This window comes from Pelobates fuscus, chromosome 10 (assembly GCF_036172605.1).
Source record: "Pelobates fuscus isolate aPelFus1 chromosome 10, aPelFus1.pri, whole genome shotgun sequence".
In the NCBI taxonomy this organism is placed as follows: Eukaryota; Metazoa; Chordata; class Amphibia; order Anura; family Pelobatidae; genus Pelobates; species Pelobates fuscus.
This window is the reverse complement of record NC_086326.1, coordinates 55,900,151-55,925,381: the sequence shown is the minus strand read 5'-3', so window position 1 is coordinate 55,925,381 and position 25,231 is coordinate 55,900,151. Positions and strand designations below refer to the sequence as shown.

General features: G+C 40.4%; 1 protein-coding gene across 1 annotated transcript in view; it reads right to left on the bottom strand.

The window, feature by feature from the left end:
* The window catches only part of RTKN2 (rhotekin 2), a 112,567-nt gene that overhangs the window by 87,088 nt on the left and 248 nt on the right, over window positions 1-25,231 (bottom strand). The window contains exons 2-3 of the mRNA XM_063435118.1: window positions 15,066-15,262; window positions 7,953-8,011 (exon numbers count right to left, since the gene is read on the bottom strand). Of these exons, the coding sequence (XP_063291188.1) occupies window positions 7,953-8,011; window positions 15,066-15,262 (256 nt within the window). The remainder of the gene's footprint in view (window positions 1-7,952; window positions 8,012-15,065; window positions 15,263-25,231) is intronic.

Sequence of the window (25,231 nt, the reverse complement as noted above, 5' to 3'; positions counted from 1 at the left end):
TTCTCCAGCGCCAGGTTCCCTCGGCGCTGGGGACTCTCTGTCCTCTTCCGATGTCATCTGCCGAATGCGCATGCGCGGCAAAAGCCACGCGCATTCAATCAGTCTATAGGAAAGCATTTCTCAATGCTTTCCTATGGACGGCAGCGTCTTCTCACTGTGAAAATCACAGTGAGAAGCGCCTCTAGCAGCTGTCAATGAGACAGCCACTAGAGGCTGGATTAACCCTAATGTAAACATAGCAGTTTCTCTGAAACTGCTAGGTTTATAGCTGCAGGGTTAACCCTAGATGGACCTGGTACCCAGACTTTCAATGAGCTGAAGTGGTCTGGGTGCCTATAGTGGTCCTTTAATGAGAAGCAGAGGCGGGGCTAAAACCTACCAGAAGCCCCTGGTAATAACTGCTGCACAGGATGGGGGAAGCAGGAAGGAGTTCCTGCTTTACCAACAACTAGAATACAGGAGCTGCACTGCCTCCATTCCCTCCTGCCAGCCCATAATGGTAAGTGTGTGTGTGACTGTCTGCCTGTGTGTATGTGTGTGTGTGTGTGTGTGTGTGTTATGTGACTGATACTGTCTGCCTGTGTGTGTGACTGTTTGCCTGTTTGTGACTGTGTGACTGTACGTCTGCGAGTGTAACTGTGTATGACTTTCTGCTTGTGTGTGACTGTAACCGTGTGAGTGTCTGCCTGTTTGTGTGACTAACTGTGTGTGTGAGTGTAACCGTGACTGCAAGTGTGCCTTTGTGTGTACCGGTGTGTGTGACTTTGCCTGTGTGTGTGGCTGTCTGCCTCTGCGCGTGAGTGTCTGCTTGTAACTGTGTAGCGGTCTGCCTGTAACTGTGTGTGTGTGTGTGTGTGTGAGACAGTCTGCTTGTAACTGTGTGTGTGTGTGACAGTCTGCTTGTAACTGTGTGTGTGTGTCACAGTCTGCTTGTAACTGTGTGTGTGTGTGTGTGTCACAGTCTGCTTGTAACTGTGTGTGTGTGTGTGTGTGTGTGACAGTCTGCTTGTAACTGTGTGTGTGTGTGTGTGTGACAGTCTGCTTGTAACTGTGTGTGTGTGTGACAGTCTGCTTGTAACTGTGTGTGTGTGTGACAGTCTGCTTGTAACTGTGTGTGTGTGTGACAGTCTGCTTGTAACTGTGTGTGTGTGTGACAGTCTGCTTGTAACTGTGTGTGTGTGTGTGACAGTCTGCTTGTAACTGTGTGTGTGTGTGACAGTCTGCTTGTAACTGTGTGTGTGTGACAGTCTGCTTGTAACTGTGTGTGTGTGACAGTCTGCTTGTAACTGTGTGAGTGTGACAGTCTGCTTGTAACTGTGTGAGTGTGACAGTCTGCTTGTAACTGTGTGAGTGTGACAGTCTGCTTGTAACTGTGTGAGTGTGACAGTCTGCTTGTAACTGTGTGAGTGTGACAGTCTGCTTGTAACTGTGTGAGTGTGACTGCTGCTTGTAACTGTGTGAGTGTGACTGCTGCTTGTAACTGTGTGAGTGTGACTGCTGCTTGTAACTGTGTGAGTGTGACTGCTGCTTGTAACTGTGTGTGTGACTGCTGCCGGTACCTGTGTGTGGAACTGTATGCCTGCAATTGGGTTTTACAGTATTATGTGACATACTTAGTCTGCCCCTCTGTAATGCATGAGAGGCAGTCTGATACATCTGGCCTGCACTTCAATTGGCTGCAGACCATGAGTAGCGGTCTTCCAAGCACCGGCCAATTAGTGCATTGCTGCGGATTGAATCCTTAACACTGTAAATGCGTGCGCTAACGAGACAGCTACTTATAGTATGCACCTGGGGAAGGGTGCAGACCAGATTCCCAGCACACTGGGACAACAGAGATCAACATTCCCCCCTTACTGCAAGATAACAGGAAAGGGGGAATGAATATTTGTTTTTAAATCATTATTAGTTTAATAAATCCCCTATAAAAACACTACACCTCTACACACACACACACACACACACAAACAAACAAGGATGAAAGGTGTATGAACGGGGGTGGATGGGGGCGCTATGAAGATTTTTCGCACAGGATGCCTAGTGGCTTAAGGCCAACCCTGTATATTGGGGTACTGTGAAGTAGTGGTAGACTTAACATGATATGGCCGTAAATGGCAGTATTTATTTGCTGAATTGTTTTGTTGTTTGTGGCTATGTGTGTATATATTTTATTTAAATATGATAGATCTATCATCCATCATATGTATAGGATAACATAGCTGGAAACAACAGCTATAAAAGTAAAAAGAAATAAAGAAACTGTGGATAAAATAAGGACTTATTTTATCCACAGTTTGTTTGTTATTTGTTTTTACTTATAGAGCTGTTGTTTCCAGCTTTTTATTTAATAAACCTACTATATTATACATCATCAACTGTGGAGTACATCCTTCATACAGCCCTCATCATCCTTCCGGTTCCAGCATATATCTCTAGGTGGGGGTTGCTCCACCTCAAGTTCTTCATACCAGAGCAGGACATTGCCCTGGGTGACGTAAGTTGCATAACTTCCTCCATCAATACTAATTGTTTCCATATGCTATACCATTTTATTTCCTATTTTGTCTTTTTTCACATATACCTACTCCATCCTGAAAAAAGCTCTAAAGACCCTCCACTTATATCCATAGACAGGGATTATTCCGTCCACGCCTTCATAATAGAGCTGAGTCAGCTCTAAAAAGTGTGAGTGTGCACTTTTCCCCATTTGTACTCCCTTCACAAAAATCTACTGTATTGCACCATAATCTGTTTCTTGCTTTGTACTTATAGATTCATATACTAAGAACATCATCTGTATCGTATGTATATATAATCTTAAGCGCTGATCACCTGTCTGTTATATTTATTATATTTACACACACACTTAGAATAATTTAAGTAGCCTTACATAATCTAAAACTGTATTTTTTATGTGTGCATTGTTCCTTAACCCCTTCAGGACTGAGTCAAATGTACACGTTGTGATCAAAACAAAACGTAAACAAAACCTTCAATTTGCGCTATATGTCTGTTCAGGTGTAATTCACCTCTTTCATATTATGTACACCCACACTTATCATCTATAATTTTATTCAGGGGAAACAGGGCTTTCATTTGACATTAAATATTTAGGTGTGAAACATAATTTAATATGAATAGAATATTTAAAAAATGGGAGAAAATACAAATGTTTTACTTTTTTTAGTTCTACGTGACAATTTAACTGTGAATGTCATAATACTATTTGCTTTTACTGCAATAAAATACACATATTTGTATTCAGCGATGTCTCAAGTGTAAAACAGTACCCCCTATGTACAGGTTTTATGGTGGTTTGGGAAGTTACAGGGTCAAATAGAGCATGTAAAATTTTTCAGTTTTTTTCACATTGAAATTCGCCAGATTGGTTACGTTGCCTTTGAGACCGTATGGTGGCACAGGAATGAGAATTAATATTAAAATACACTGTATATATACACAATATATATATATATATATATATATATATATATATATGATCTAAGTAAATATTCCCTGTGCTACCAGGCGAGTCCCCACGCCGCGATCGCTGGTGTGGGATCGCCGGTGAGCGGGTAAGTTCATAGAAAAGCTTGGGCGCTCACCGTCCTTAAGGGCCCACCGTTAAAATGCCCACCGTCCTTAAGGGGTTAATCTGCATATTTTATACGTTTTGTCTGTATGGCAGCACCATTGCTGAGAAATGCATGTCCCGGGTGTGCTCCCAATTCCCTTTTGTTCCTTTCACTATTACCTTGAAAAGAGACTTAAATAATTTAAGCGGCATTCATTCCAATTGCAAGGCCTCAAAAGATTTCTAATTTATCATTACTTCCCAATTCAGAAGCTGGTGAATACACCTGCTACCGCCACTTTGAAAACATACATTAATTATGTTCTCACTCTGAAATCACACTGGTTCTCCGTAAACCACCGTAGTAGGACTAGAACATATCACTGAAAGTTTAAAAGGCCTAGCCAGCTACTTGCTCAACTTTGTGTTCTCCAGGCAGACCACAACAAAGAGGTACCATGCTGCAAAAATCAAGTTCAGTTGCAGTAACCATAAATGGTATTTGCTTCTGGTTTCACGAACACAAAGTCTAACTTGTCACCAGGTCATGAATATTGCTCAGATCAGCATTTGTTTTTCTAACTTTGTCTTGTATTTTCATATGCGATTTCTGCGTGTTTTAGGTGTAAACTCAAATTCATCTAAAGAACGCAAACATTGCATTCTCTCTAATATTTATATTAAAGGACCACTATAGTGCCAGGAAAACAAACTTGTTTTCCTGGTACTATGTAGTCCTTAGTTCCCCCCCACCCTCATGGCCCCCTCCCGCTGGGCTGAAGGGGTCAAAACCCCTTCAGCCACTTACCTTTCTCCAGTGCCGGGCTCCCTCGCGCGCATTTAAACTGTCTATAATAAAGCATTACTCAATGCTTTCCTATGGACGTCAGCGTCTTCTCACTGATTTTCACAAGGTGGAAGCGGCCTTGTGTGGCTGTCAGTGAGACAGCCACTGGAGGCTGATTTAACCCTCAGTGTAAACATGTCTTCAGCTGCAGGGTTAAAACTAGATGGACCTGGCACCCAGACCACTTCATTGAGCTGAAGTGGTCTGGGTGCCTATAGTGGTCCTTTAATAATATCAGCATTTAAAAAAAAAAAGTGTTTATTTTTTAATTTCTAGTGCATTAAAAACCTATTTATTTTTTATGAGAAGACATGAATAGAAAATGCACATAATGTAAATATGTATTCACACTGAATAATTGAATTGCATTCCTGAACTAGCAAAGGGAGTTTCTTGGTGGAGAAAATCGCTTTGTGTTATACTGAGAAATGAAACACTGTTTTCACAAGATTTGTAATATTTGCTTAGACGTGTACAAGCGACTGTTTGAGAGATGTTTATTATCAGCTCTCCCACGAGCCTCGGGAATAACAGTGCTGGCCAAAATTTTGGACGTCGGACTTTTCCCACTAGACTCAAAGCTACGGCTTGTGTCTTGGCAAAGGGAGAGAGAAATGAAGCCATAAAACATTTTCAGTATCTGTTGACTAGAGGAAACTAAATTACTTCTTGCAGATTAAACTGTGATTACAACACATCTCTTGCTTGGCATTTAGCAAAAGGTGTGAATTAATTTTGATTTGGCTTTTATGACTATTAAGATTGAGCTCGAATTTCTGCTGCAGATAAATCACAGGTGTGAAAAACCTACTGCTTTTATTCAATGCGAGGAATTTTCTGGCTGAATTACAAATGATCTAATGCAATGTTGCTAAAGCAACAGAAACGCATTTCAGTTTTTCTACTTAGCCTGTTTTTTTTTTTTTTTTTAAATCATTTCAGCTACAAAGAGGTAATTATGTAATGTGCCTCAGAGGATGTATTGCCAACAAAGCAATACAACACTAAGGCAGATTGGATAGATATATACACAGTCTATGCTTTTTTTTGTTTGTTTTTTAATATAATGTATAACCAGAGATAAACTCTAGAAATCTTGTAAGAAAATGCATCACTGAATAAAACATAGAAAAAAATAAATTATATGGACTAGTGCTTTTTCATTTCTGGTTTAAATCGATTGATCAAATCTTATATTATGGACCAGAATTAGAAGATTAAGAGTCAGTAATAGTTACCCATGTCAATAAAATTAACAATAATCATAATTTAAACTTTTTTTTAAAAAATTAGATAGGTTTAGGAAATCTCAAAATGTATATAAGCCAAGCATAGTGAAATAAATACAATGTATAACAATGCTTGCATTCTATTGAAGTATGTTCAGCTTATGTATATTTTGAAATTTTCTACAGTGATTGATGCATGTACTTCTTATGCCTTTATGAGATGGGTCGTTATATATGCATTTATTGATTATGCCCGCATTGATTTTCTTTACCCACTGAGATTTTCTACAGTGGTTTAGTTTCTTAATATGCCTTTATGCGAGCTGGTTGCTTTATAATTTAAAGTAAAAACCAAAGAAAAGAAAATGTTACTTGCGCTTTTTCCTTAATCCCTATGTATATTTAGACAAATGGAGGTCATTTAGTTGCTCCAATGGCCATTGGAGGGATGCCCGCCTGCCAACGTCAAGGCAGACCCCCCCTAAGCGGGTCCTAACACTGACCCTTCAGTCTGCTTCCTTGAGCTTCTGGCAAAGATATCTCTAATGAGACAGAAAGGGGTATTTTTTATATACACCCCTTTACTTATTAACCCTTAATAGGGAACACATGGGATGGGTAGCAGCATTGTAACCAGGCTGTGTGATACAAAGTAAATACAAATACAAAAAGAGAAGTCCTGCGCTTAAGCAGCAAGGACTACAACACACATCAGCCCCAATATATAGTAAAAACCAAAGAAAAGAAAATGTTACTTGCGCTTTTTCCTTAATCCCTATGTATATTTAGACAAATGGAGGTCATTTAGTTGCTCCAATGGCCATTGGAGGGATGCCCGCCAACGTCAAGGCAGACCCCCCCTAAGCGGGTCCTAACACTGACCCTTCAGCCTGCTTCCTTGAGCTTCTGGCAAAGATATCTCTAATGAGACAGAAAGGTGTGTCCCATGTGTTCCCTATTAAGGGTTAATAAGTAAAGGGGTGTATATAAAAAATACCCCTTTCTGTCTCATTAGAGATATCTTTGCCAGAAGCTCAAGGAAGCAGGCTGAAGGGTCAGTGTTAGGACCCGCTTAGGGGGGGGTCTGCCTTGACGTTGGCAGGCGGGCATCCCTCCAATGGCCATTGGAGCAACTAAATGACCTCCATTTGTCTAAATATACATAGGGATTAAGGAAAAAGCGCAAGTAACATTTTCTTTTCTTTGGTTTTTACTATATATTGGGGCTGATGTGTGTTGTAGTCCTTGCTGCTTAAGCGCAGGACTTCTCTTTTTGTATTTGCTTTATAATTTAGCCAGAGCCTCATGTATTGATTAGTTATGTCTGCAATTGATTTTTTTTCTGCCAAGGTTGGGTCTCTTATTTATGTATACATCTTCAATGTTCTTTTGGTGGGAATGAGGTTTGTCTAGATCGGTTTACTTCATTACAGCTTTTTTGTTATCTCTACGGGCAGGCACGGGAATGTGAGTTTGGTATAGTGTCTGTCCCTTTAATTATAGCAACCTGTGTATGCACTGTAGGCACCCAGACCACTTTAGCTCATTAAAGTGGTCTGGGTGCACCGTCCCATCACCCTTAACCCTGAGCATGTACTTATTGCAGTTTTTATAAACTGCAATAATTACCTGCTAGAGTTAACTCCTCCTCTAGTGGAGGGACTCCCGGGCTCACAAACCGACTTTTGGTCGCCTAAATGACATTGGACGTCCTCACGCTATACATGAGGACTTCCAGCATCACCGGAATCCCCATAGGAAGGCATTTAATAATGCTTTCCTATGGGGAAAACCTAATGCGTGCATTAGGTCTCCCCCACCGACGTTGAGGAGTGAAGGCGGACCACAGCCAGTGCCGAGGGACATCGTTGCGGGACGCAGGTAAGACAGAAGGGGTTATTAACCCCTTGACCGCTTCTGCAGCACAGGGGGAGGAGGAGGAAGGACGTGATAGAGGGGGTAGCTTGTTTGTTTTCCTGGCACTATATTTTCAACTGGGCTCTGGCCTCACTGTCAGTTAGTCTCTCTTTCAATTAGGGATGTGTCTATTTAAGCCCTGTTTTTTCATTCATCCATTCATTCATTCATCCTGGTGAAAGTCTGTTCGAGGACTGAAATGTTGACAAACTTAAGGTATGTAAATAATGAATATTTGAAAATGAATTTGATTGAACACAAGTCCACTGAGCGTGCTTCGTCTGTTCTGTTCTTTTACAATACTGCCCCCCTTGTCAGTTCAAACATATAGGAATTACTTTAGGTTCATGAATTTAACCCATCAGCTTTTGAAAATATTCAGTACCTGATATGGCCACTTTTCCTAGGCAGGGTGAACGTTCTTTGACACCTACATCGGACAACCTAAAAATATAAAAATCTAGTTAGTAGAGATCATAAAAAAATTAACTCTACTGAAAATACTCAGCAAAATATTTCCAATACTACATTTTAAATATAGAAGAAAAACACATAACCAATGCAGCGGAGCATGCAACCTCAAAACACAGCAGAGTTTCTATATTGGGTAACCTAGTAGATTTTGAGCCCCTATGTGAAGGCTGGTTAAGGTAGACGTTAAAAATTCCTTTTGTGAATAGAGTCTAACTTTATGATATATTCAGCATGACTGAGGATTTTTAAAAGAAAGGAAGCTTAGTGATGCAGAGGGCCAGACCCGGCTCTTTTTTCGCTTGAGGAAGTTCATGCTACTACGAATGAAATACGTAGGGATGTAGCATCTGAATTATACTTTTGATTTTGAATGTGTTTTATTTGGAAGTTCTTTCTCCTCTCATTTAAGGATTGTGGGGTTTTAACATCCTGTGATGTTGATGAGCTTCTATGACACCTGTATCTTTAATGTGTACTTGTCACTAAAGGAGTTTAACATTTTTATGCAGCTCTGCACTGTTTTGTCATTTCTCTTACCCTACGGTTTATAAAACCACGCATCTAGAATATGAAGATTCTGATTACTGTAAATGGGATATGCCATATCACTTCAAGGTAAGTGCATAGTGTAACCTCTCACACTTTCATACATGCTGGATATGCTACCCGATATTTGGCTTCATATCTTTCGTATGTGTACATCTTGAGCATGTAACCTGCCCAGAGTGCAGAGGGGCAAACGGTGGAAAAAATGCTGCAAAACTGCAGAATGAAAACAAATGTTTGCATTTGCAGTCAGATGGTCAATGCTTTATGAAATATAAATATGTATTCAGAGACTGGAGAGCAAACTGAACAAACCAAGTTCTATGCGTTAAAGCATTAGGTTGTTATGATGATGTAACAATAACTTCTGAAATAGAAGAGGGGCTGCTGCCTACACATACACCTTTTCACACCATCCCCAATCCACACAAGCAGCTAACAGGCCAGGATTTTAAAGTATCCCTGCTTAAACTCACATAATTCACAAATACTAATGCATCATTAATCAGTAGCCACTTAGTCACTTATCCATCTGCACAGAAAGAATCTTGAAAGCTAGCACAGGTCAACCTGGGCTGTTCTGGAGAAATAATAAAAATCTCCACTGCATATATACAAAGCAAGTTCTGCCGCTAAGAAAAAGGGATGGAGGTAGGTTGGAAGGAAATTTAGGAAAAATTAATAAATGCACTTTTTCCTGCTTTGTTAAAATGCATTAAAAAAAAAAAAAAAAAAAAAGATTCATTTTGTAAGCTAGATGTGCCTTTGTTAAGTATTCTTTTTTTCTGAATGGGCAGCCAGTGATAGGCTGAGAGTGTCTCAACCTATCACTGGAGCCCAAGGGGAAAACGTCTGCATTAGAGCTGGGGAAGGCACAAAGGGGCCCAGCAGACAGGTGCTGTCAACAGATATTTAGGGTTAAAACTTTCAAAACCGTTTGACCCCATTAGGTAAGTCAATCCCAAAGACCTTCAGATCCCAACAACAGCTTAATTATGATGAAGTAGTTCTTTAACCCCTTAAGGACCAAACTTCTGAAATAAAAGGGAATCATGACATGTCACGTGTCCTTAAGGGGTTAAGGCATTCTGGGGTCTTTGCACCTTTTCCTTTTGATGACAGAGGCTTCAATCAGGAAGCCTTGGAAATGTACCTCTGGAGAGGCTCCCTATTGAGGAAAGTGAGTGAAAAAAAATAAAATAAAAAAGGTATGGTCCGAGGCTTCTTGATTGAAGCCTTGAATATTGAGAGGAAGGGTAAAGTCAGAATGGGTTGAGGACTTCGGGGTTAAACCATTCTTTAATGGTTTAACCCTTTCAGGTAAACCCACTCCCAGGACCTCCTCTCACCATAACAACTTAATTGCTTTGAAGTTGCTATGGTGCCTGGAGTGTCCCTTCAAGGTCCAAGCATAATTTTCACTAATAAAAAAAAATAGAAAAAATGCATCTATTGTCATGAAGAAAAATAAATAAATTAATAAATCCATATTTCGTCAGGGTACCACAATTAAAGAATACAATAGTCCAACCATTTGAGTGTTTTCAAATGAAAATGAGCATGTTATCTTATGGTTAGGATTGTCACTATTTAATGAATTTATTTATAAGTCTTTAAGTGGTAGTTTGTAAGTGTTGTAAATATTACCACCAAACATGCCCACAAAAACAAGGTACACATGCTATGGTTTGTCACACTGCAATCGTACCATATGGCCAGTAGATGGCATCAAACCACAACTTTATAGGGCATTCAATAAAGTATGGCATAGGTAAAATTGGGAAAAAAATGTAAAGTAATCTCAAACTGGTTTATTCTTTAGACTATACTTAGATGGAAAATGCACTTCACTTTGCATTGCAAATATAGGGCAAAACAGGAAACTGATAAAATGATACATGACAAAGATAAAACAATGATGAAGATATATAAATAAAACAAAAAAGTTACATGAACACCTTATACTGAATAAAATGTGTACCTGTTATAGTACACAGAACTGCTATTTTTAAAATTAATCTATTTTGCACGCGAATAGAATTGCTAGCAAATATAAAGATTTTCACAATTTTTATTTTTAAAGAAATCTCTCTACCCACTTGTCAATTTGCAGCAGAAGCCTAGAACTGAGAACCGACGTCCAAGGAAAAAGCAGGAGAACCCTCCTCCAAGTGGTTTCCCTGCCCTATCTCACTGTGACCACTCTCACCAAGTTCCTCAAACTTCTAACAAGATTGACCCTAGGAAAGTTCTGCCAATCATGGCCAATTGTGTTGGAATAGTGAATGAGATAGGCAGAGACAGGGCAGCTGTTATATTAGTGGAACCAATATTGGGATTGTTGGCAATGGATAGCAGGTACGTTTTAACTTAATATTTCACTAGGCAATACGTTATGTTATTGATCAGAACAAATAATGATATAGGATTGGTCTATAGAGCCATTAGGGCTTAAAAGTAACCTGCCAGCACAGGTTCACATTAAGGAGGAACTAGCACTTCTGAGAAGTTTTAATATTTTTTTTACTTATTTCCTACATTAAACCATGTGTTCGTAAGTACAAAAAAAAAAGTTAAAATAAAAACCAAGCCCCCTAATAATTGCTGTAATATGTACCCTTCCAACCTGTCGGTCAGCACAGCGAGAGGGAGAAACAGAAACATGGATATAAAAGGTTTGGAATTTCTTTTGTCTGGAAAATTGACTGGTATTTTTGGGATGGTTGCCTCTACAGTACCATGAAACTTAAGCCACACATGCAGCAAGCGTCATGCATACGTATTCGCTCATAGTATGCAAGAATATACAATATATCTAGATCAAACACATCCACTCCTGTTAGATATGTTGCAGTGTTCTGACTCACAATTAACCCATTCAGGACTGAGGTAATTGTCGACATTCTGAACCTAAACGAAACCTTTAGTTTGAGCTATAGGTTTGTTTCAGGCAGGGGCAGACAGAGCTTTTAGGGCCCCCGGGCAAAATTAGATCCCAGGCCCTTTGAAGGCCAAATATATGTGCATTAAATAAATGTTAAATATAACTCTCATAATACGGCATTCCTTTGGATGTGTACAGTGTGAAGGCCTGTGTATCAATGCATGTTTGTATTTGAATCTGTGCGAATGCACCTGTGCATGTCTGGATGACTACATGTACTTTTTTGTATATAGTGTCAGTGTGAATGCATATGTGTATTGAGCGTTAGTGTGTGTCCGCATGTGCAGGTGTGTGGAATATAAGAAAAATCTACTTGACCAAGGGTGGTGACAGGTGACAGAATGTGTGTGGGAGGGGGTGACAGGTGGAAGAATGTGAGAGGTGGTGCCTGGTGACAGAGTGAGGGAGGGAGGGGGTGACTAGTGACAGAGTGAGGGAGGGAGGGGGTGACTAGTGAAGGAGGGAAGAGGTGACTAGTGAGAGTAAGGGAGGGGATGAGAATGGAGGGGGTAACTAGAGAGGTAGGGGGGGTATCATTTACCCTACCATGATCCTAACCCTAACGTAACACAATGCTAATATATCAATTCTGATACTATTTACACACTAATTAGCCATAGGGTAATTCTTAATAGAGCCCTGGTTCCCAGCAGATTATATGGTCTGGCAGCTGGCCTCCAGCACCAGTCCGAATCGGGTGAGTACAGGCTGGGAGACCCTGTCACTTCAGACTGTGGAGTGTCTCCCATGAGCAGCATGCAGCCCAGGACAACTGCAGCTGAGTGAGATTGCTCAGCCGCAGTTTTATCAATGGAGTTAAAGGGCTCTGTGCAGGGCTGACTTCCAGTGCTTCACAGAGCTAATCGGTCAGTCTGGGTCCACTAAAAATGGCCCCAGCTGACTAACAGAAACCCTAGGGTTAGGTTTAACCCTGCTCACACTCTGCAATCTCCCTAGAGGAATTAATAATGCCTATTTAAAAAAAAAAAAAAAAAAAAAAAAAAAAACTGCTTCCAGCACTGCAAGCAACTCATCTAAAAGTCTGGAGACACTACAAATGGCCCCATCAGACAGTGTGGGAGCCCCAGGTATCCACTGATACATGGGACTTCCTACTATCAGCAGGGATTTAAAGGGAAACTCCAGTGCCAGGAAAACAATCTGTTTTCCTGGCACTGCAGGTCCCCTCTCCCTCCCACCCCCCCAATCCCCGGTTGCTGAAGGGGTGAAAACCCCTTCAGTAACTTACCAGAGGCAGCGACATGTCCCACGTCGCTGCTTCTTCCTCCGCCGCCCCCTCCTCCTCCTCTGTATTACGTCGGCCGGTGGGCATTAGAGATCCCCATAGGAAAGCATTGAAAATGCTTTTCTATGGGGAATTGAGCTACGCTGGAGGTCCTCAAACAGCGTGAGGACGTTCAGCGACACTCTAGCACAGGTTTTCGGTGCTATGGTAGACAGCCACTAGAGGAGGAGCTAACCCTGCAAGGTAATTATTGCAGTTTATAAAAAAAAAAACACAATAATTACACTTGCAGGGTTAAGAGTAGTGGGAGTTGGAACCCAAACCACTCCAATGGGCAGAAGTGGTCTGGGTGCCTGGAGTGTCCCTTTAACCCTGCTCACACCAGATATGCAGGAAGTGCCATTACACCCTAAGAGCAGTACTAAAGCCCATTCTAGTTAGGACATAATGACACGTCTTAACATCATTTAGGGATTACAAAATGTTATTTATTCATTGTCCACGCTCTACTAGCTTTTACGTTCTACTGTTTATTGTACAGTGATTAAAACTGGTATCTCACAATGGTTTAAACAATGGCATACACTTTTCAAATAAAACTATTACCAATTGCACACACAATGTGGTAGCAGTTTTTTTTGTTTACACATTTTATATTAGAGATATAATCTTGTTTTATTAATTTCATCCCAAAATAGTGCTTTAATTACATATACTACGATCACTTTATTACCAATGTATACATATCAAGGAATCTAGTTACAGATGCTTTACTATTATTATTGCCATTTATATAGCACCCACAAATTCTGCAGCGGTTTACAGTATTATAAAGGGGACTTTAACAACAAATGAGAAAAACTATTACAGATTTTGATAGGAACAATTGGCTGATGAGGACCCTGCTCGAATGAGCTTATGCATACTAGATCCCTGTCAGATTACATGCAGTGGACAGAAAGTTGAATACAAAAGGTTTTAAATGTCTAACTGATCAATCAGACATCTACCTCTTTTTCTGGGGATGTTCGATAATCACAATAAATTCTAGAAGGCTCGGCAGTACCTCACTTTCTCCTTTTCCCCAGAGACCTGAATTTCTGCTGCTTGGCCCCTCCCTATCCAACACAATGCTCGTAAAAAGTTCCTAGCGATTATAGTAACATTGGACTAGAAAGCCAACCCACTCCCCCTTCCTTATCATTATTCTTAATCATCTCTAGATATTTAATTAAAATAGATTGGCTCAACACCCTATAACAGAGATTATGGTCAAATCTTTTCACCAAATTTTGAGTAGTTACATTAGCTCCCTCAATTCAGCGTACCATCCGTTCTACACTAGAATATACAGCCTGGTATTCAGTGGATATGGTGGCAGGTCAAATACATCTACAACTCTGGAAAGCATCTCAATAACATTCTCTTCCTACACATATTACTGCACTGTCCAGTTTGTGGAAATCAAGCTGTTTTAGACAGACTTTAAAATTAAAGGGACACTATAGTCACCTGAACAACTTTAGCTTAATTACGCAGTTTTTGTGTATAGAACATGCCCCTGCAGCCTCACTGCTCAATCCTCTGCCATTTAGGAGTTAAATCCCTTTGTTTATGAACCCTAGTCACACCTCCCTGCATGTGACTTGCACAGCCTTCCATAAACACTTCCTGTAAAGAGAGCCCTATTTAAGCTCTCTTTATTGCAAGTTCTGTTTAATTAAGATTTTCTTATCCCCTGCTATGTTAATAGCTTGCTAGACCCTGCAAGAGCCTTCTGTATGTGATTAAAGTTCAATTTAGAGATTGAGATACAATTATTTAAGGTAAATTACATCTGTTTGAAAGTGAAACCAGTTTTTTTTTTTTTTCATGCAGGCTCTGTCAATCATAGCCAGGGGAGGTGTGGCTAGGGCTGCATAAACAGAAACAAAGTGATTTAACTCCTAAATAACAGTGAATTGAGCAGTGAAATTGCAGGGGAATGATCTATACACTAAAACTGCTTTATTTAGCTAAAGTGATTTAGGTGACTATAGTGTTCCTTTAAGGATGGTGTTCACTATTCTGCCGTAATAAAGCAGAGCTTGGCGAACCCAATGTGCATTTGCTCCTACAGAACATCACTTGCATGCAATCTATAGTGCTTTGTACATACAATGAATGGACCTCTTTTCTGTCTTCTGAAATTATCACTTTGTCTTTTGAACACAACTGTCGGTCGCCAAAAGTCTAAATAAACCTGCCAACTTCTTTCTTCTGTGATATATTACATCTGATTAACTAACCTTCTCCCTTTGTTTGGTACATTATCTTCTGTTGGTGAATGGAGCTGTGCAAGGTATCCTTTAATACGAGCATTGCAGACCATTAAATTCTTTATTGCGTTCAATACTTGGTCCTTCTGAGTGCTCACGGAAAGCAGCTTACAGATTCCTTCTCTCATCCGAATTTCAAAGTCAAGTTTTTCTTGTAGGCCGTTGTCCTAGATACAATGCAAATGAAGAAAATGAGTTGTGTACCATACAAGGAATGTAAATATATTTGTTTAATAGTAGGCATTTGTAAATCAAATATATATTAAATAAAGAAAGAATAAAAAAAATAAAAATAAAGAAATAAAAACCCTTTTAAAGGGAACCATAACCACTGCATCGGAATTAAATTTTTATGGTGCCAGGAGGTTCCAGCTTACATGGTGTTGGATTCTCTCCTTCCACTTTTCTCCAAGGCTTGCATCAGGAAGCCTTGGAGAGCCACACTGCTGATTGGCTTAGACTGCCAGCTGTAGCTCCCCATTCACGAACAGCTTGAGAAGAATATGGAAGTTTCTCAAGTTGTTTTGTGAATGAAACGCTACTGGAGGTTCTCAGCTATTCAGCAGCACTTCTGCACAAGGCTTCGTTAACGGTTTAACCCATAGAAGTAAGCTGGCGTCAGGAACCTCCTGGCACCATTACAACATTTCCAATTACGTTGTTAAGGTCGCTTTAAAGGCTTTTATTACTTTATTTTCCAGATAGATTTACCTACATATAATTTTTGGGAAATGCCTACTTAAAACTGTTACTTACGATCTAAAGAGCAAAAACTAAAATCTCTTCACATAAAACAAGAAAAGAAAAAAAAATTTGAATTTCATTTCATTTTGAAGGATATTTCCATTAAAAAAAGTACTTGTGCTTGAAACGTTTGCCTGTCTTTTATGTCCTTCAAATAAATGCTTGGTAGCACATTGATACACACTACAACTGGAAGCACAGACCTAATTTTTTTACACTGCTGGAACTACTGTGGGGGGAGCTGAAGCTCAGGAAAAACAGTTTGTATTTCCAATCCTTTTAGTATTGCAATTACCTGTGCCTCTACTCCTTTTCTCTATGAGAATTAAATTTCAATGGACACTCCATTGCCCAAATATTTTTTTATTGAGGTTTAGTAGATATCCCCCAATGATACATGCATGCATATAGTTATATATATATATATATATTTTTTTTTTTAATTGTGAGTATATCCAAAACCAGCTTGTAAAACCTGCAGTTCTCTAGTCTGACGTTGCAAACCCTCCCCTTCTAACCTTGCTCAGACTACTGTAGCTGTCCAATCACAGACTTCCACTGCAGCTCAATGAGAAGTCTTTGCAATAGGAAGAAACACTCTTCACACATAAAGCATTTCAGCAAGCTGAAGCTCTGAACTCCTAAAGCTAAAGTGTTTTAGGAGTTCTGAGTGTCCCTTTCATCTATACACTGTGCAAGCAGAATAGGTTTGTCAAATATTTCACAGTATACACTTATGAGCCATCAACAATCATAAAAATATATACAATATTGGCACTCTTAGCACATAGATGTGGGGTTTTCAAGTGGTCTAATACGTATTAATATTTAAAATAAATATATATATATATATGCCATGTTTCCCTATGGGGGAATAACAGAGGGTCCACCTTCTTTAGGAAGGAGGCTGGTCTCCAAGCTCTTCCACAATCCAGATTGTCTTTGTTAATTAACCTTATATGACAAGGGAGGGCAGTTCCATAGGGAAGAAATTCAAAGGTGGAGAATCTTCTGTTGCAAACTCCAACTTCAGAAATTCAATAATGGCTTACAACTCCATGGCTCTGACTGCACAGCAATGCTTTCCCACTTCTGTCTCCCATCTCCAACCTCACTACCGAATCCCCATCATCTCCCCATATGTATGTTTCCTCTTCTTCTTAAGCATCTCCCTCACTTATGGAAGAATAAGAAGAATCAGAACATGCACGTATACAGCATCCCAGACTTCATCTAGTCCTCAAAAACAGACAGAAAAATTATGGAACCACAATCCAAACTAGATCTTTATTCCAGTAAGTTTGGACCTTGCAACACGCCAACCCACAATTTGAACTTAGTCAAGTCCCTCCCCCACTTGTGTCCCCAGTCTATCACCCCTACTTACATCTCATGTCTTGCCTCCACTGCTAGTGTGTCTCTTACCACCCCCACCTTTCTGCTTCCTCACACGTTCATACCTCCTTAATGGATTTCTATCCACCTTACAAGTATTTGTGTGTCTTTCCATAGCTCTATTTACCCAGACTCGTGTGCAGTGACAAAGTGGGATTGCAGCAGAGAGTATGCACATTCCTCTGCAAGGTCACTCAGTGAAAGCCCAAGCATGCTGGGGGGGGGGGGGGGTGCTATGTATATAACATTTGGTCATGTTCACACCATATTCACTCACAGCACTGCTGTCTCACGCAGACCTGAACTGACAAACTGGCCAGGGGAACTTGCATTGTCTTTGCAGCAATTCTGCTTAGCCATGCTACAATCAATGACAGTACTGTGAGGAAGTGCATTAGTATATAGGGTTCCAACACAACAGTCATAGCACAGTGGCCCTCCCCACTGCACCCCCAGCTAGCTGACATCCAGAGCAGACTGTGCCTCCTAGCACACCACTGCCTTTCATTTACAAAATACTGAAATTGTGCATTTCATAAACAAATATTTGTCATAATTTTGAATCTGGAAAGACTGACACTTTAATTGTGAGTGAGGGTATGGCCACGGCAGGGTTATTCTGAGAAATTTTAGGTGACTTACCAATAACAATTGATGTAACTAAAATGTAATTTAGAACAAGAACAATGTATTTTTATTCACACAGACGGTTTTATAAATGCATCTATTGTAGTTTGTAGACACGTTACTGTGAGTTGTATTGCTGTGGAGCTCTGTTATACACTCTGACACACCAACAATATGGAGCTCATAGAAAAGAGGGACATTAGGAGAGAAAAAGGGACATAGGAATTTGGGCTTAAAATAGGGACTGTTCCTCCTAAATAGGAACATGTGAGAGGTATGTAAACATACCTTCATTTGAATAATTCTTTATTTTTGTAGTGCAGAGGGAAGCAAAGTGTACAAGCATACATACAAACTGACCATAATGCATTTTAGACTATGTCATTCAGGAATGTTGCACTCTTTTTTTCCCTTAAAATATGCTGAATAAACAAGTTAAACATTGTGTCCTAGGGTATGAAGGTTATGAAACTACATGCTTGCATTGGCAGTGAAATACCAAGGACATAGAGAGTGAAAGTGCACAAGCGTAATGCATGGTCTAGTAGCTAGTTGAACACCAAGAAACATATAAACTTAAACAGTAAAAACTGTTGAAAATGATACAGAAATAAAAATGAGACGGTGTTCTGCTACAGGGAAAGATAGTACAAGAGTGCCCCTACGTCAGCCTACTCCCTCCGTGGGTGAACCCCTTCCGCCTCTTGACCAAGCAGACAGGCTAGTGAGTTGTGACCCTACAGTGTTGTGTGGTGTGCCTAGTGGCTGCCTAAAGAGGCCCTCCGATATTACAGGCATCTTATCCAGTCCTATATAATGTCCCCGAGGATCCTGGTTGGAAGGCTGTCTGGATGTAGCCTTGTTCTTCTGGAGAGATGCTTGTTTCCACCACCATTGCTGGGCTCCTTTGAGGGCTGTAATTGCTGGCCCCTCCAACACCGCACTCCAAATCTGCTGAGGCAATCCGCCTGTATGTTCTTGCTAAGGGCTGGGCATGGGATTGTGCAGCTGTCTCCAGAAGTCGGCAGAGGTGAAATGCAGGTCATTGAGGGTTTGCGCGCCATTGATGACCGTTGATGATCCTGCAGGCTCTCAGGAGGATCAGTCCTTGTCAGCAGATAGATTCGGCAATAAGGCCTCCTTGATGTTGGCCAGGATGACCCTCACCAGGTAATAGTTCATTTTTAAAACCTGAGCGTAAAAAAAAAAAAAAAAACATTTCGTCCTACTGAGAGGCTTGAAAAATACCTCTCAGTAGGTTGAAACGATGCTGTTTTTTTGTTTCAATAAATCTGCCTGCAGCTTTAACACTTTGAGTGCCTGGGAATCTCTTTGCTGCCTCTATGTTGAGGGTAGGCAGGAACTCATTTATTGGCAGTCACAACTGGCCTTATATGCAGGTCCCCATGCAAGGGGCACTCCCCCCTGGACCTGACAGTAGACACATACACACGATTACATTGGCTCTCAGGTCCAGGACACCCCCATACAAAATAGGTCAATCCCTCCCCTGTGCCTGGGAGATAATTTAATATGTTTGTGTACTCAAGTAATTATCTCTCAGTACAAGAAACATGCAATACAACAACACCCCGAAAGTACCCCCAAAACACATGGAAACCCCACAAAAAGTCATATCCCCTGAGAGCCCCAATCTGGGGGACCAACATATCCAAAAATCACCCAGATTGGTTCAGGTGTTCAGGATTTCCATGGATGTCATAATTTTGACCGACTGTGCACATGGTTCTATGCCCAAAACAGTTCCAGGGAATTAGGGCCAACGGTCGGTCTCTCCTTATGGAGTACAAAAGTACATAAATCACATAAGTTTTTAAAGGGCCCATAGTCTTTTGGCAGGAGGCTGGCAAGCAGGCTCCTCCAATAACATGTGGCAGAGGCATTTCTGCCACAATCTATAAAAGTGACGATTTCTATTTGATAAACTGCAATTAAAATGAGTACATCTAGACACAAACTACGTCAGTAAGCTGAAATTATTTTTGTGTGTAGTGTGTTCTTTTAAGAATATGTTGTTCTGCAATTGAATTTCCTTACTGAACCACGTGCCTTTACAAAAAGTTTAAAATTATTATTCTGAGCGCAGTAGCTTAAAGGAAGTATGGTTTAACCAGGCAAAAAGTTTAAAGTTCAATAATATAGACAGGAGGGAAGATAGAGTGTGAGGTGTATAATATCCTCACAGACAGGTGCACCAAACACAGGACAGCCAAATGCAAGACACAAACAGCAAACCAGAATAAATGAAAGTCAATACATGCTGGTATTCAAACTAGCTGAGCATAGTAGCAAGAGTAAGGTAGGTAATGAAAGATTTAAAAGCGGTAAATTGAAAAAGAAAGAAAAAAAAAATAATAAAAACGTTTGATGTATGGGCCCATCGAGTTTACATATTGAAAATCCTTTTTTATTGTAAAATTACAAAGCTCCATTATTTCTCCATTTGAATAGTAATACATTTTGTTTGTGTGGTCTATACACATATTTTTAAAGATAATTTGCAGTACCTATTATATATCCCCTTAAGGACACAACTTCTAGAATAAAAGGGAATCATTTCCGTCATGTGTCCTTAAGGAGATATATATATTATATTAAAAAAAAATTCACTACAAAACGTATCAAAACACATTTACAGCTACTCTCTAAAAAGATTACATTTAGCATAACAAAAACAAACAAATGTAGCAAGGCACAAAAGCTAATTGGCTGGAACAAAAACAAACATACATCTTGAGAGAGTAGGGGCTCCTTTAATTGAAATAGTAAATTTTAGGTCAATATTAGGACAATACAGCATAGCCAGGAATATAGTAAAATTGGTGTTTTATATTCGGGGGAGAGGGGTTGTTTGTTTCTTTGCAACTTTCTAAATATTCCAACTGTAAAATGCTACACTTGCGGCCTTTTATATATAATCATTTTGCTACTACTAATGTCTAAACTACAATGAAGCATTTGGATGATCAACATTTTGAACACAAGCCTACAGTTCTTTGGGATTTTTGTTTTGCTTTTTGGGGGGTTTGTTAGCTTTTGTTTCCCCCCTTTCCCTCTCTTTCATTATGTCAGATTAATGGATCTCTGCAATATAAATACAAAATGTCACATCCACTTGCACCTTAGCTTTACCACATTTTCAATTTAACAAACAAGACATTTACATGGTAACTAAAAACTGTAAATCAAACCGCAATAATGTAAGAAAAAAAAAAAAAAAAAAAACTTTTGTTGATTTTTTAAAATCTCCTGTATTTAGTGTACAACACTGTTGTCTGTCTATTCCTAGGAAGCCTCGTGCGATCTGTATACTTATGAGAGAGATTCTATATAGGGATGGTATAAAAGAAGTTGCATATGCGTGCACACAGGTTACCTGATCACTCTTTAGCGTGGGTGTCATTTTGCTTTTTAATGTTTTCGTGTTAATTAAATAGAGGTGTATAACATTCAGCGTTCCAATATGGCGTTTACATTGCCAGTATGACTATTTTGGCTCAAAAAGTGAAATTCACTTTGAAATCCTGACAGTTCACACTATAGTGAATAAATGGCTAGTGTTTGCAGACATCACTTCTGAAAAAACTGCAGGGATTCTCTACAAATGCAAGATGTACAGAGGTTTCTAACGTTGTTGTTAAAATGCATTGAGCAGTTTTCAATGCGTTCTTTGTAAGGAATAAAAATGTGGCAAATCCATCTTGTAATGCTCTGTAATTTGGCAAACTAATAAATCATTCAACATTTATTATCGTTTCCGAGTGTTAAGGGCTCACTAGCTAGGATTTATTATAGCTGGTGGAGTTTAGATTTAAGTCTTTTTCTTAAAGTCTATAGTTAGCTCTTTATGCCTTTATCTTCATCTCGCTAAATACCTATTTTGCACTAAACAATTACATCAATTAAATACATTATATATAAATTGTATATATAAAGTACATACAATTCACCAACAAGAGGCTTTGTAACCACAATTTAACAGACGTAAAAATCTAACAAGACACTATTCTTTTATCTATGAATTTATTGAATCTACTTTTTATTATGCACTTTAGAGCAGTGCAGTGGCGTACACACACTCCATGGGGCCCCGGTGCAAAACTGATCCGTGGGCCCCCCCCTACCGTGAACCTCTCCCCCCTGACTATGGGCCCCTCCCCCCCGACACATACATACAGACACAAACACATACACACACCCCCGACAGACACATACAGAGACACAGACACACATACATACACAGACATACATACAGATACACACACACATACAGAGACAAAGACACAGACATAGATACACACAGAGACACAGACTCACACATACATACACACAGAGAGAGAGAGACACAGACATACAAATGCAGAAAGAAAAGTCCTGCGCTCAACTCCCATCACTACTGGGCGGCTGCAATGACTACAGTACACATCAGCCCCAATACATAGTAAAAACCAAAGAAAAACATGTTACTTGCGCTCTATCCTTTATCCCTATGTATTTTTAAAACAAATGGAGGTCTTTTAGTTACCTCCAATGGCCATGAGAGGATTGGCCATGAGAGGCCCACCTGCCACATCAAGGCAGACCCCCCTAGGTGGGTCCTAACTCTAACCATTCACCTTGCTTCCTTGAGCCTCTGGCAAAAATCTCTGCGGTCATTTCCTCCCAGCGTGTGATGATCTGTAATGAGACAGATATGGATACACACACACACACACACAGAGACACAGACATACATACAGATACACACATACACACAGATACACAGACACACACACATACAGAGACACAGAAACAGACATACACACATACAGACACAGAAACAGACATACACACACACAGACACAGACAGACACACACACACACAGACACAGACATACATACACACATACACAGACATACATACACAGACATACATACACACATACAGAGACACAGACAGACATACACACATACAGAGACACAGACAGACATACACACATACAGAGACACAGACAGACATACACACATACAGAGACACAGACATACATACACACATACAGAGACACAGACATACACACATACAGAGACACAGACATACACACATACAGAGACACAGACATACATACACACATACACAGACATACATACACAGACAGACATACATACACAGACAGACATACACACAGACAGACATACACACAGACAGACATACACACAGACAGACATACACACAGACAGACATACACACAGACAGACATACACACAGACAGACATACACACAGACAGACATACACACAGACAGAGACACAGACATACATACACAGACACATACATACACACATACAGAGACACAGACATACATACATACAGAGACACAGACATACATACATACATACAGTGGTGGCTCAGCCTGATGGGAGTCAGAGTTCCCACTCTGACTCCCTCCTCCTTTCTGTTTCCTCCCGCGCGGGCTCTCAGTATGCCGGGAGGAGTGACGTGCGGTCACTTCCTCCCAGCGTGTGATGATCTGTAATGAGACAGATATGGATACACACACACACACACACACACAGAGACACAGACATACATACACACAGATACACAGACACAGACATACACACAGATACACAGACACAGACATACACACATACAGAGACACAGACATACATACACACATACACAGACATACATACACACATACAGAGACACAGACATACAGACAGACATACAGACATACATACACACATACAGAGACACAGACATACACACACACAGAGACACAGACATACACACACACACATACATACACACATACAGAGACACAGACATACATACATACAGAGACACAAATACACAAAATGTTTCCTACCATGTGTGGGTCCAGTGGTGGCTCAGCCTGATGGGAGTCAGAGTTCCCACTCTGACTCCCTCCTCCTTTCTGTTTCCTCCCGCGCGGGCTCTCAGTATGCAGGGAGGAGTGACGTGCGGTCACTTCCTCCCAGCGTGTGATGATCTCATCACAGGGGGCCCGGTTGAGCACTTAAAGCGCCCAGCGCAGACCGGGCCCCCTTACAATCCATGTCCATCGGGTGGCCCTGACAGCATGGGCCACCCGATGGACCCCTTGACATGCGGCCCCGGCGGTCTGCCTCACGGGCCGGGGCCGCTAAGTGTGGCAGCTGCTACCTGGTTGCGGGGGGCCGCAGGGCGGCCGGGCCCCCTGGAGTTCCGGGCCCGGTCGCAGCTGCGACCCCTGCGACCGCGGTACGTACGCCACTGGAGCAGTGGTTCTGAACCTCTAGACAAAAAAACACTTCCACTGGTTATTAATTAGTGGCCACTGGTTGGAAGACAATTGTTTTATTCACTAAAGGGACACTATAGACACCTAGATCTCTTCATCTCAATGAAGTCGTCTGGGTGCATCGTCCCTGTCCTCGATACTGCAATGTAAAACAATGCAGTTTTTTTTAGAAACGTCAATGTTTACATTAAGTCCTCCTCTTGGAGCTGTCAGTAGAGGTGCTTCCGCTACACTAAGTAAAACTCAGTCATGTGACGTGGACACCCCATTTGAAAGCATTGATTTAATGCTTTACTATTGAAAAATTGAATGCATGCATGGTGCATGTACATTAGGTCCCCAATGGTCCTCTATGAAGAGCATTGGATTGGATTATCACATTGGACAAAGCCTCTGTGTTTGAAAAAGATTTGTAAATCTTTTTTTCTATTATTATTATTATTTTATTTTAGTTTTTTCATGGGGGAGAGAGCAGGGACATTTTAGCGTTAGGAATACAGATTTGTATTCAGATTTTTTTTTTTTTACAACACAGAATGTTTCTATAGCAGCAATTGTGTCCTATCCACAGCTCAATTTTCAGTGCATTATAATCCATTGTTTATAATTAGTAGTATTTATATAGCGCTATAATGCTCCTTTAAATATGAAATTCACTATAAACTCCCTTCAGGTCATACAGAGTAGAACCCATTGTACAGGGTGGCCCATAAGTCCCTACCCATCCAGCACACAGATACATAAGATATCTGAATGGGTAGGAATGATGGGCCACCTTGTACAGCGCTGCAGAATATGTTGGAGCTTTATTAATATTATAAATAATAATTGACAATATTAGTCATGTTTCAGATAATTGCACCATATACATTGTTGACACAGGTAGTTTTATTGTCAGTGAGATACCCATTGGGGGGGGGGGGGGGGTATCTCACTGACAATAAAACCCTAAAGAAAATATTTTGCAGGTTTTATTTCTGTATATATTACACAATCTTTTAGAAATAGAAAATGAGCTAATGCCATCATAATTCGGGTGTTTGCCCAAATACATGATGAGACCCAT